We start from the raw sequence: 14786 nt of genomic DNA, 5'->3' as shown, positions 1-14786 counted from the left end.
TTTTAATATATATAACCAGTTCCAGTTTCTTTTTTGAGATGACGTCATCGATTTCCGTAGGAAATGAATAAATAAATTTTATTAACATTCACTTCCACGCCACCGTTATTTGAAAATATTTCTAACAAATGTCGAGATAACGAATACTATCTCTTTTGAAAAACTTTACACAATTATCTATTGTGCAGCTTTAGCTTGCATTCAAATCAACACATGCAACGACATAATAAATACTAACACCAATCATATCTACTCCGCTTCACATTGGAAAACAAGATTAAATTATACAATTAATAACATTATAAAACAACCAGGTCAAATAACACAATAACTTAGAGGATTTAGAACACCACATTGACCAAAAATATAATAAAATATACAAGTATATATATCTCAGAAAAATCCATAACACTTTATTTTTTAACAATGAAAAAGAATTCTATCGACATTTAACTAATAGATACAAACTCCGATGAACTTCAAAGGACTAACAACTTTCTGGTCGAAACTTTGGTCTCAAGAATTTGAATTGAATCAGTCCGCCCAATGTGTTCATCACATATTCAATAAACTGTCCACAGTTACACCAATGAATGATAATCAAATAATACTCGATGAATTGATGAACACCATCAATAGAACACAAAACGTTAAATTATTCAATAATCGTTAAAATTCGAAATGTTGTTTTGTTACGAACAAGTCATATTATGTCGTTTATGATCCAATTCGTGTTTTCTTCATTTTATTAAGATTATTGGAAAACAATAATTACAATGTTACGAAACCCATTCGCCACCCCGGTACGAGAACTTTCTACTAGGTACGGGTGACTCATCGTTGGTGACGGCGGCCGAGCGGCGTTCGAAAAACCTGGAAGCGGAAGTCGCCATGGGTTTAAATAGAGCGGCTTCGGGAACGCAATTATCATTCAGCTAGTTCAGTGAAGAGAGTCCAGTCAAATTGCGCCGGAATTATTTTGTACATAATCGCTGTAATAGTTAGTCGTCATTCAATGTAACAGTATGAACTTTTGTATGTTGAATACTAATAAGGTATAAATTTGTGTTTCAGATGAAGAATCAGACGAATTTAACTTTCATATAGCCAGGTATCGACCAGAAGAATTACAGAAATTAGCCTCGAAAACCAAATTTACAAGGAAAGAAATTCAGTTAATGTACCGCGGATTCAAGCAGGTTAGTAAAACGTATAAAAGAATTGTTTCGTTTCTCATAAATAAAATGTGGAACCAGTTGAATCCCAAAGAGGAAATAATATTACGGGCTTTAATTGTATATATGGGTTTAATGTTTGACTATGAAGTTAATTCCGAAGTAGATTATATAATCAAAGATAACTAGCCTTTCCACATCCTCTTTGACAATTGTAGTTTGCATATGTAAATGTTGGTTTTGTGGGATGAAAGGTGAAAGGCACAGCAATAACTTAAACTTCAGCATATTTCCATACCAGCCTGTAATTTCCAACTTTGTGATAAAATTCAAATTCGGATGTTACATCTTTGTAAAGCAAACTTACTTCCGAATATTAGGTTTAGTAGATTGTAGGGATGGTTTATTTACATCCTCATATTGAATTATCGATTACTTGCATTAGAAATGTACACACAATAACACACAACCAAAATTGTATTGCTGCGAGTTTTTGTTTGCTTTATTTAGCTGTTTTTCGTGAATTATTAAGTTTAAACGAAGCGAAACCATTATTCAGTATGTATAGTTATATTATAAGAAATACACCTGGCACGACTTAGCGCGTTTATATTAATATTCTGTAAATTTCCAGGAATGCCCGACTGGAATGGTGGACGAAGACTCCTTCAAACACATATTTTCGCAGTTTTTCCCCCTAGGCGGTAAGTTCTATGTGCTGCAATTACTAGTTTTAATAAATATTTTCCGATACCATACGTGACTACAATAAGACAACCAAAACAACGTAAATCTAACATAAAAGCGCACTGTGTGCTAGAATCACCGAGTATGAAAGAAGGAGGCATTAAAAAGATATTACACTATATCAACTCGGTATTACTATGAAAACCTTGAACATGTAACGACACATTTCAGACAGATCACTTCTCAAGAGGATACTATCACAACCGCTTAATGTTGATTGAGGAAGACAGTAAAACAACTAAATTAACAAATTACAGCAATAACGGTTACTTCAACGTTTATAGCGGCAATTGTTTAAAGTGCTATCTTGCACAACCCCTTGAGAAAGCAGATAAAACACATATGTTACCAAGGATCAGATTTTTTAAATCGGTTGAATTAAACCGGTTTCAAATAACTAATCGATTCGTTTTTCGTGTTGCAATATAGCAGTCACGGTTATCATTTAAGTATTTATATGTGTAGTTAACTAATTATGTGGTCTAAGTTTCGCCTAAAACCTGTTCTGCGTTGAGATAAACCGGTTTGCGGTAGCGTCACAACCGGATCTACGTGTATGCAATAATCAAGCGACCTTTGTGTTTCGTACACGTTCTACCGTTTTCTAAATGTAAACGACGTGTTTTAAACTTTGCGCTTTCCACAGAGTTCTTTTACCTCTAATTGTAAGATATAAAAGCAAGGTTGCAGGTGGATTACTTTTATTTGCTTTTCACGCTTTTGACTAGGGACCTTTTCTGGCTAGAACTCTTAATTATCGTAAGACGTGCGAGTTAGAAACTCCTTCTGAGGTTCAAATAGGTTGTAATTTATTTAAACTATTACGTCGTTCTGCACGGGAACTTTAACAAGCAAAGCTCCTCTCCATAAATAAATTGGGACCGGAAATTTATTTCCACACAACTTGTTTAAGGAGAGTGGAATTGGAAAAAACAAAGTCTTAAAATTACTTTTGCCGTTTTAGCGACAATTTGCACGATGACTTCAATTTTTACGTTGCTTCTACACTGTTGGTTTTAATGTTCCCTTTAATGCTAAGTCGTTTCGGCAGAATTTTATGACAGCTACAATAAAGTGACAAAACTTCAAATAGTGGATGCTCGTGAACTGAATCTAATAATTTTGACTAAATTTAGAATGAAAATAATACACAAAATAATATAAAACATTTATTTTTTGTGCTTGTCTCCAACGTTATAATATGGTAGCTCAGCCCTTTATTGTGTTTACTTACGACATAATCTCCTTACGAAACCCTTATAAGCTGATTTATCACACTTCCCGTACCAAAACTGAAGCAGAACTGCAGTTCTTAATTGTCCAATTTAAAATTAATAAGGCGAGTTGAGGGATGTCCTTTGTGTTGTTACCCAACGAACCTCTATTAATTTCTTGGGTATATACATCGCATTTCAAGATAATGATCTTAAACATGCAAATGGCAAAACTGTTGCTCTTAATGAATATGCATCCACTTTGAACGTGATTTTGTTGAACAGAATTTGTAGCTACATTAGGACTGCACGAAAACTAATGAACTTTAATAACTAACATAACTTCTAATTGCCTAATCGAGCGAAATGAGATTAGTACATTTCTTGTGCTCACAGCTAATGTGTTTCGAATTTAGTACAGCTGTATTGAGATGGTAATCTTTGTCTTGAGGAAACAGTGTTAACGACATATTGTCTGCAAGAACATCCCTAAATACATGTGACAATACTGTCGAATACTACAATTCTGCTAGCTATAACAAAGGATTATTCTATATTGTGATCATAGACGCAACAATGCACATTGCACATTTAAGCTGGGAATGAAACGAGAAACAAAACAAACGCGTTTCTGTAAAAATGCTTGCAAACACTATCATAAATTTACAACGTTTCGGTCAAGTATGACGTCATATCTTGTTAAAAATGGGTCTGTCTGTCTGTAGTCGGTCTCTTGGCAGTTTTATTAGATAGATAATCTCCGAAACTACCGCACTGACTGTTGTCAATGCAATACCAAAGACGACCAACCTGTTTCTGAATATTTTCTAAGTTCTGTTTGTTTATTCCAGTTCCGCGTGTGTATTTTTAAATTTGAATAAAGTTTTTTCTTTGTTGCGATTGTAGAATATATAGTCAGTATTACTCAAACAAACGCGTTTTCTGCATAGTGAGAGGGTAAGATCAATGAGAGTGCAGTGGCGTAGAAATATTATCGTGTTACTTGTCGGCTGCAGGTATTCTTCGCGTTACGAAAGGATGATATAGAGTGTCAATATTTAATAACACTTAAAATACGTGGCAGTGTTTACAAAGCATTGTGGTGAAATATGAAATACAACCCTCAATTCCGCCGCAATTATTCAAGGTACTTGAACCGTAATATCTTCTCCATTGATAATATCTCAACTAACGCAATAAATCTGAAAGTTTTTCGTTAGCGCTGCTAATTATTAACTCCAACCCCGCTAGAAAATTTCTAGAGTTCGAACTAGGTTATATAAGCTCTCATCAGCTTGTTTCGAATCATTCTTTGATTGATTAACAAAGTGATTAATCATCCAAGAAGCTTTTAGAGTGTCTGCCGATATTAGTGTTCTTAAAACTGGTCCAATTTTAGTTTGATTGCGTTCCAAACTTGAATCCAGCTTTTAATATTTTTTGCCTTTCAAAATCAATAAGAATATTGAAGAGCAAACTTGACACGACGCAGCGAGTTGAGTTTATCTTGATTTCTATGGTCCAACTCGCTTCTCGTCTTAAATAAAGAAGTCATCCATGTAAACACAGTTGTTTGGTATATGTTTGACTTCCAAAATACGGTTCGTTCTAACAGGCTCCATACAACTCAAAAATTAAACACTGGTTAAACGTGCAGTGCAAGATTATCCTTGACCCGCATTTAACAAAACATATGTATCTGAAATGATACATCAGACCGAAGATAATATCAGTAGCCATCTCATCAAGCGAAAAAGGGAACCGAGCAAAACAGCAATTCTTAGCAACATGGAAAGACTTTCAACGTATAAAGGTCACATCAAACCTCGGTACTCTGAGAAGTTTCCAAATCGGCTGTACTTAATCTTAAAAAGGTAAACAACATTAGCACGATTAAATCCGGACAAGAGTTCAATTAGGATGTCGCCTGATCCTTTTAATTACTCTTCCCTGCTGACTGATTTTTAAAGTGACAATTTAATCTTGATGTGATCATCAATTAATTAAGTGATTGGTATCTGATGCGTGAAATGGGTTTTAGCTATTTCCTCGAGTTAGACGACATGATAAAATACGACGAGGAAAATCATAAATAGCCGAAACGAGCGCACAACGGATCTGTATTCAAAAATTCGCCAAACAACCAGAATTTTACATCAAGCAGCGATTTCGTATCGTGAAACCTACTACAAACTCAGTCGCGTTTAAAATCAGAACGTGTATACGCGAATGCTTAATTATGAGAGAGGCGAGAAGAAGTTCACCATCGAGTCGTGAGATGAAGAGGTTTCTGGTTACTCGTAAGATAGGGTTTAGTCCTGAAATCCTGTTAAGTTCCGTAAAACCGAAAGCACTTCGACGCGGCGTGCACTTTAGGGACGTCAAGGGAATATGTTGAAGACTATGCGTTATCAGCTCATATACTACGTGATAAAGACTATCACTTTAATGTAGGTCTCGCTGCCCGCGAATTATATAGGGTCTGCATTTATTGATTCTCTCATTTAACAAATACACCCTTTTCAGCTAGTGTATAGTTGCAAGGCGCCTGGACGTCTGTCACTGAAACATTCATCGCGTTTGTAAGTCAACGCAAAATTCAAAATCTGCGTAAGGTTAAGGTTCCTGATCCTTTTCCTTGTTTTCATTGTCTAACAAAAAACGATGCACATAACAACGAAATGGAATTCGAAGGGGATAATTCGCTGAGCGACCCAGAGAAACTAAATCCAAGGACAAGTTATAGGCGAAAATATCCATTTCATAGAAGAGGTCACAAGAATCTGTGACCTAAAAAGAAGTGCGAACAATGGAAATGAGAAAGCCGAATTCTCAATAACCGAATAAATTTTCTCAATTAACTTGATTTAACCTCGCGGGAGTTCATCAAGCCGTTCTCACTTCACAGATACTTACTTTAAGTTTTCGTTAAAGCTGCCTTACGTAGCCATGTGATGAACTAATCAAACGCTGTCAGTTTATGTTATAACAAATAGTCTGTACTGGAGAAGGGTCATATCTATAATAAAAAAGTTGTAAATTTAATCAGTTTGAACGAAGCAGAACAGCGACACATACCTAGAAATCATTAGAATGCATAACGCACCTCCGAGACTTAATGTAATTATTTCAATTAATTTAATACGGGATACAAAGGAATCGTGACGCTGAGTAGATATGCATTAATTGCTTTACTGAGACGCTAAATTATTGCATTCCAAGCAAAAATCTTATTACAATATGTCTTCCTTGTCTCTTCACAACATATCTACTTTTCATCATCTATCATATACCGTGAGGTTTTTTTTCTCTGAAAATAGGATAATTCATGTATGTTGGGTTGCATATTCATCCTCTAAAAGTGAACATAAAATTCGTAATAATTGAGGAGTAGGCCATTACAATTCGATCAAATTTTATGTTCAGTTTTTAAGTCCAAATCAATCCATTACAAGCAGGTATGCAACCAACTTAACATTCATTATCTTATATTCAGAGAAAAAAATCCTCACGGTATGTTTTGAGAACGTTTATTAGTTGCAGGTTTTTGTGATCATACCGTCTCCGGAAACCAAAGTTTTTTCGTAGTTGTAAGATGATGCTTGTATGCCCGGGAATAGTAGTCGTTGGTCTACAAAAGCCAATAAAATTTTCATGAGTAGGATAGGATATATGACGACCCTATACGATGATTACGTCTGTTAGCATTTCTACGCTATTTAATGTCAAATGAAAGCAAGAAATGCATTGCTACAATGTTTGCTCATTTATTTGATGTTCGAGCGTCACTAACTAAGTTGCATTAGAAGTCACAATTACCCAGACAGTTTTTCTGTAAAACGACAAATACCAGTTAATACCCAGTCCCATCATTGTAATTCAACTAGAAAACAAGGTAATTTTCTTAAGATTAATAAAATGGAACTATTTTCCCGAACCTTTTCTTCGAGAGACTATCAAAAGGGGTTTTCGTTTATGATCGGGAATTTTTTATAACCCTAGTTTCAGCTCCTTATAAAAACCGACGATACGGAAATTCTTAGTTTGTTTTTCAGGCTTTGCGGAGAATACTTCAATGTGCAACACAGACGTCTATTTCACTTAATAATTCTACAATATTATTAGAAAACTAAGCACAATCCATCTTGAACATATATTCTAATAATGTCTACATACAATTCTACTTTCATTTTGAGTAATAACAAGTAGAACTTGTAGTAATATATAGAATTATAATAGCTGACCATGCTGTAAAAAACATCACAAAACTGGATGATCTATCTTCACCCTGTTCGTTCAACGGTGTCTAATATCCACATAAAGGTATCAGTTCCACGTCAGCGGCTAAGGTAAGTCAACCAGATTTTGTCAACGATGAAAGAAAATTAACTCTGCTCAGAGTTCCAGATATTTGCATTAATAAAATTAAATCTGCAATAAGTTCCTTTTGCAACTCTAAACTTCTTTAGATTTGAATGTGAAAACTTGCTGAAGCGCAAAGTATAGGGGAAACTACTACAGGTTATGGTTTTATTATTCTAAATCGTCCCTCTAGTCACTAATGAAGAAGTTTTGAAACAACAAACGGACTTTTTTATATTAATTCATACAAAGTAGAGGAAAATCACCTATTGCGTTTTTTTTTTAATTCATAATACAAAAATTGTTTGTTTTTCCCAAAATTTAAAGTCGTCTAGTTATTAACTTGACGCCATCTAATAGATAAACACCAGCTCCATGTTGGTTAACTGGAATGATTTGCTCTGATTTTGAGGGTTTTAAACATGCTCTTTTATGCTGATAATTAGAATTTTGACTAATTAATGAGTACTAATACAAACCACTAATACAAAACGGGCACGCTTACCTTCTCAAAAGGTTAATCAAAGTGTACTAACCAAAAAATTAACGTTAACACTCCAGTGAACTTATTTAATTAAAAATTAAAACATACAGTGAGCGAGTTTAACTTTGAATTAATTCACGAATGAATTAATACTTTGCGTGGTGTGTTATTGGCCAGGGCGGGAGCGCGTCACACTTATAAAAAGCGTACTTAACTAGACTTTATTTTTAAGGAATATAAATTTTAATATGACATATGTTACATATTTCGATTATGCCACGTTGTGTGAGTGTATTTTAACAACAAGTCGAATATATCATCGTAAATAATTCTCCCATCCAATCGATCATCAACCGTATTGACTCTAAAACTTTCTGCGAAACATACTAAAGATGTTCCGAGTGGCACTTCCAAAAACTTATAGTTTTGTAGGAGTGCGAAAATGTCACACCTCGGAAGATTTTCCTCAACACTTCTCTAAGTTTATTTAAAAATTCATCACTGCGGCAAAGCTACCTCTACCTAAAGCACCGAAGTTTTTCCATTTATAAATAATTTAATTATAACCTAAAACCGTAATTAGGACCAATTTAAGAAATTAACAAATTTATACCTGTGCAGCTTTTAAGGCTGACTTTTAATATCAACAAAAACACGTTTCAATTTACTTTCATAAACAATTCATTCGTTTTGTAAGGTGCATGGCCTTATGTATTCAACTAATATTCATTACAGCCTATCCCGCGTCCCTTCGAATTTACTAATTGCAGCCGCGGCGGTTGGAAAGAAAACATTTTGTTTTCATTTTCCACAACGCAAACACGGGTTTTCCGGGATCTCGTTTTCATCCAGTAATCTTCAAACGGCCATAAAACGCATCAGTAAAATCGGGCGGACTTCGACGATGGGATTTGTCAGCTCTGTGTTTACTATCTGTGCAAAAACGTAAATAATAATTTGCTTTTTCGGGATCTTGATCACATTTCAAGTCAGACCGGTTGAGTTTTCGTATTGACGACCTAAGTTATTTGAAGAAAAGAATGAAGTGATAAAATTCAGGCGTGTGGGTTCGATGCAAATTGTGCCAAGAGAAGGATAATTGTTCCACTTTTACCAATATTTACACTTCTTTGAAAAAGTGTGTGCACCAAAAATACCCACCGAGGATTTGGACAAGTTTTAGCTTTAATTACTAATGAACTAGATCGCGTCTCAGAAATTTCCATAATCTGAAACTGTGAGGCGAAGTGAAAACAAAAGAATAAACTATAATCAAGTTGGAACCGAAAGAGGAATCATAAAATTACATGTAACAGGGGTTTGCTCAAAAATAAGCCCAATATCAACTACTTAGGACTCCAGGATTGTGATTACTAGGATGAGCTCGCATGATTATCAGACCGAGTATTTTAACATTAAAATATAAGACAGTTTACATATATTATACTTCCACATCTCATAGCATTACACAGCAGATTTGGAAGATTTTAGTCGTCTAATTCTTGTCACTGGATGAAATGGAAATGTGGTGATCGCTTCACGTACTCACATCAACTTAATTTCTCTTAATAGCCTTGAATTTTTGTGCTCACGATTCCATTTTCTTCGCAAAACGTGCTGCTATTCCACTACTTTGAATACTATTATTATCCCTAGTGACGAAATGACAAACTGCTGCAATTTTAGCTTTATAAGCCATTTTATCGATCAATTAACGCAAAAGTAAAAATAAAAATGCTGCTGACATTAATTTCTTATGATTTATGGCAATACGGGTGCTGAAGCGGTAGAGTTTTAGCCTACATTGCAGTCGTTAATAAAACAAATTCAATTTGCCGCTTGATCAAAATTACGGTCTGTTCTATTATATAAAAAAGTTTTCAAACACTTTCTTAAGACGGTATGGGTATCGAAATAACTTAATAATGTGCAAGATCAACGGTGGGATTACGAAAACAGACAGAGTTTGCCAACAAAAACTATTAACTCCCCGAATGGTTCTAATTCCATTTAGAACTAATTCAACTGGTAACATATGTCTTTTGGGCTAAGCGTAATCAATTAAAAGGGTAGATATGTGTATTGTAGTTCAAGATTAATGGGTGTTTGTAAAGGGAGGCATGTAACCAGCAATACACGTCTGCTTTCTTGGCTGTTGTAAGCAAGGGGCATTTTTAACACTACATTTACTTTGACCCTAACTTTGAGATGTATCTTAACGACGTTAAAGACAACAAAAACATAATGCACCAAACAAACGAGATTAAAATGGATGGAGAAACGTAATTCGGATGAATCGATACCCAAGTCATTTATTTTGCGGTTGTTTCGTTTTATTCAAATTATTTCAGTACTGATATCTATTTAACTCGAATAGGATTTATCCCTTGTAACTGAGGGATAAATTCAACGAAAACTATTCCCAATATTTTTGTTTGTTAGAAATATTTCATCGAATAATCAGCAAATAACAGAATAAATGGCCAATTAATGCTTAATATGCTGTTTGGATAACTGCTGCATCGGCTAACGGATTATTGATTATACAACAAATTTAGCGAATTGTTAAGTTAACCCTGTCAGCGACTTAATCTGCTCAACCTACAAAAAACTCACTGATTGCGTTATAAATATAATTTGTATTTGCAATTAAGTCCCAACTACACTGCCTGCGGTGCGGACCGGCCATTGCAAAAGGGTCACGCACCAAACGTAACTATGTGAATCTAATTTACTATAAATCAAATAACGTGAATTGTTCCTGTCTTAATTTATCTAATTTACGACCTTTGGTAAACCAAGCGTAATGTAACTGCGATGTTACAAATCTCCCTAAATCGAATAGTAAACGCTAGATTAATATAGCGCAAACTTTGCGGACGTACATGACAAAATGAGTAATGTAACATCGATGTAACAGCTGGATCTACGTTACAGCTAGTTTATTTATATATTATTACAATATTTGTGTTACGGTTAATTTATGTAATGTTACTCTGTGCTGCTGTAGTTATGTCGGTGTAATGTTGTGATTATATTTTCGTGTTTGTGGTGACATATTCATAAGGGTTTAACTATTTCTTTTTCAGATGCAACGAACTACGCTCACTACGTCTTCAATACCATCAAGCAAAAGCAAACAGGAAAAATCAGTTTTGAGGTAAATTCCACATATATATATCTTTTTAGTTTTAACTTCCCTATCTAAAATCGTAGGCCATCTTTGCAAAATAATTAAACAATTAAACGCTTCTGCGACTCTCGACCAGTGCTATTTCATTCGATAAATATTTATTATTCACGATTGGGACGACCGGCTACGACCTTTCAGGGTTCGGTTTACCATTCTGCGCTCTACAATAAACTTTTTTTTAATTTTTAATCCAGGCTGAGTTCGAGTATTTATTAAAAATCATGCACTCATTAAAACTAAGTACAAAATATAAAATTTAACCAGGTTGAACTTATTCCTCGTTGGAATTTCTAATAATGAAAGATTAATTGGGGATTAGCCCGGAATTTCTTCACATTCTTACAGGTAGCCGACCCAAGTTGTTATTCTCTAGGGTCGTATCATCGTTCTGAAATGTTCGCGTGCAGTTTTTTCACTTTCAAAGAAAATAATAGAGTTATAAATTGAAATGGAATGAGTGGAATTCTAGTAGTAGCATATTAATTCAAATCCAAGAATACTCTGAGCAATGAAGATATATAACCCCAACAAAGTTTGCACATTTTCGCAGAAATAAAATGATTATGCGTATCGTGTGACCAAGTAATTTTCTAATCAAATCGACACCACTGCACGCATCATTCTGTTGTCCCTCTTCTGACATTAAATGGAAAAATGTAGCAGAAATTACAAAGCCACCATCAGTCGCAATATTTCCTAATGTAAATAACAAACAATTCTGAACGTGTCCTCCCTTAGATGTGTAGGTTGTAATAAATCTCTTGCCGCGAGCTTTTCGACTTTTTTTAATTAAACGCTATCTCTTTGTGGCGTTAGATCAAAGAACTTATCAACTGTCAAATTAAGCGTCATTTGCGACGCGCACAACTTTGCAAGAGCGAAAATTGTGGACTGACGTGTATGCGAATCGTCTGGTTGTGTAAACGTGGTCGGTTTCGCTTGACGTGAGTTCGTTAGTATCAGGAGTGGGATGCAAGTGCATCCGCGATGGTTCCACCTGCATTGTCTTGTCCTTGGCCATGGTTGGTGGGGTAGCGTTGACGCCGGGGTCGAGCCGAGGTATATTGATTCCTTCTATTAATAGCAGAGGGTGCGCTTGGCGCTTAACATCACTCTGTTCTTAGCCACTCTGAGCGCTGTTGTGGTGTTTTTTCGGCAAAGTTGAATTTTTGTCACAGGTAACTAGCTTCTGAGCTTATTTTAGCTTATTTATACAAAGTAGTTGAGAAGCGCGACCTTTAACCAATGGAATAATAACGGCATAAGCGACGTGCTACATAATTCACGTGATTTGCGACAAGACAGGTAGCAGATATCACGTCCACGCTCTGGTGCTTCTATTGTTTTGCGCCTGCATCTGCATAAAGTGAATATCTAATAACAGAGCTCACCAGTCGGAATCGGAATCTCCCCTACGATGTTCCGCCTTATTAAACTTTTCTATCTACTTTATATGTTGGTCAGTAAATTTCGTCTATTTCCTTTTTTCTTCTCCCCATCAATTTTTTGGGAAGGTAATAAAACTACTTGCCGGAACGTTTCATACGAATTGATAATGTCTTTACGCAATGCGTAGCGAATCCTTGTCGATAACTTATGCGTTTGTGGTCTTGTCAACCACCGAACTCAAATTACACCAACTGGTGCTCGCCTTCCTACAAATCGCTTTAATTAGTGGTTGCTGCCCTGCATAGCAAATACGCAACAGGAATTCGCTCAAAACAACTTCAAATAAATAAAGTGCTATCAGACGGTTGTTGTTGCTAGGCTCAGACACAACAATAACATGCCTTGTTTAATTATGTCAATCGAAACAAATAAAATCATTTCCTTTTCGCTTCTTCGTTTCGAGCGACTTCAGGTCGCTGCGTCTTCCATTGCCCTTAGTCATCATCTTTCACTTTATATTTTGATATACTGACGAGGGTTTGTCTTTTCCTGCTGCGTGACTCTTATATTTGAGTTAGAAGAGAAAAAAGAGAAGGAAATTAATTGCTACAAAAAATCACCGCGTTTCTACCGCAATTTGTTTTGGAAGTTTACAGTTGTTTGACATTTCGCTACATGAACATTAGGCCATTACAACGTTTAGTTTGAACAACAGGCAGGATTAATTTTTAATTTCTTAATCAAGTCCTAAAACGAAACAATGAAAAATGTACATCGATGAAAAAATAAGAGGGACAAATTTCGGGTGCTAATTTGAACTGGCATTGTTCAGCTGTACATAAATATTGCAGAACAGATCTAGTCACCCGTGCCTTCGTACACTCCCTCTGTACAGTTTGAAGTCATGTGAGGTGGCGGGATCAACCCCACGCCTTTAAGTCGTCCCCGTAGGGGTACTTACCACCATCAAGAAGATTTCATTACGGGTACACCGCAATCAAAGCCACAGTGGGGCTTGAGAAACGCCCCGAGGTTCCCTGGATTTGTTTGTAGATATATCCTTACCAATACCCAATTCCTGGAACATGAGGAGCGTAAGCCAACTACCACCGGACGGATTGAAGTATGTAAAAAATTGTTAACCCTAAGAGAGATCCCAGTTTTGAGCTGGTCTGGCCAATTAACAGATAATCTAAACCCGACCACTTACGAAATTGTTGGAGTCTCACAATTCGTGCCGTTAGACTGAAATACTATCTATTCACGATAATCACCCCATAAAACTGTCTTTTGAAGATCCTCGTCTTCCAAAGCCGAGAACCTATCCAAGCAAAAATCAGCTTCTCTAGTTCGAAAGGTTAGACACCGATATAATATCACATTGCTTACCAAATCCATAGACGAGGAGGTCAAGTTGCACATACGAAAGTCAGCTAATTTTGAGGGGTTTTGACAATTTCGACGAATCGCCTTTGTCCATGCGTATTTGTTGCTACTGGAATTTTGCTACTTCGTTATGCAGTGGTCACAGTAATTGTCACAGTTATGATGACCTATCATTCTAATCTTTGTTAAGGTAAAACCTTTATCACCTTAAATTAAATGATAATTATTTAAACTACAAATAGTGAAAAACTATGCGTTTGTCGTTTGTCAGAAGGTAGTATTTCAAAATAACAATATTTTGAAATTAAAATATCGAAGTGCTACTCTTTAAAGTTTAATGACCTATAACCTCACACGCTTTGTCGGTTCATCTGTAGAATATTCACTATTAACTTTGCCAGAATTATAAAACATAAGCAACGTATGGACTCTCACAGTGAAAGCAGGTCATATCATCTTCGTAGACGTGAAACATTTATAGAAAAATCAGCTGTGATTAGTTAGTTCAAGGTCAATTTATAACATTAAAAATCTCTCCGACTCCTCGATGATGCGACAATTGAAACATTGTGGTCGTTTTAAATTTAAACAGTGACTCTCAGGTACTTTTATTAACAACTGCACGACCTGCCTGAATCAGCAACATTGTTTACGGTCGAAATTGTCAACATTGTTTACAATCAACCTTGCAAAACGCAATTTTGCTTGTTCAAAGGGATTCAAACGCATTGTTTTCTTTGTGTCGGAACACTAAACCCTGGAATGCTTTACACTAAGTCAATTAAACGTCAGACGAGCGGCTTTTTATCCCGCTCCTGATATTATAAAAAAAAAAT

At 35.6% G+C, this 14786-nt stretch overlaps 1 protein-coding gene across 3 annotated transcripts in view; it reads left to right on the top strand.

The window, feature by feature from the left end:
- The window catches only part of LOC135141407 (Kv channel-interacting protein 4-like), a 102801-nt gene that overhangs the window by 76789 nt on the left and 11226 nt on the right, over positions 1-14786 (top strand). For all 3 annotated transcript variants that reach the window (XM_064072476.1, XM_064072477.1, XM_064072478.1), the window contains 3 exons: positions 1075-1199; positions 1810-1879; positions 11072-11142. In XM_064072476.1, the coding sequence (XP_063928546.1) occupies positions 1075-1199; positions 1810-1879; positions 11072-11142 (266 nt within the window). The remainder of the gene's footprint in view (positions 1-1074; positions 1200-1809; positions 1880-11071; positions 11143-14786) is intronic.

Source organism: Zophobas morio, unplaced genomic scaffold (genome assembly GCF_036711695.1).
Source record: "Zophobas morio isolate AGI-343-1 ecotype UQ-CSIRO unplaced genomic scaffold, CSIRO_AGI_Zmor_V1 ptg000044l, whole genome shotgun sequence".
NCBI classification, from domain to species: Eukaryota; Metazoa; Arthropoda; class Insecta; order Coleoptera; family Tenebrionidae; genus Zophobas; species Zophobas morio.
Note: the sequence above shows the minus strand (reverse complement) of the source record. Positions and strands in the feature narration are given on the sequence as shown.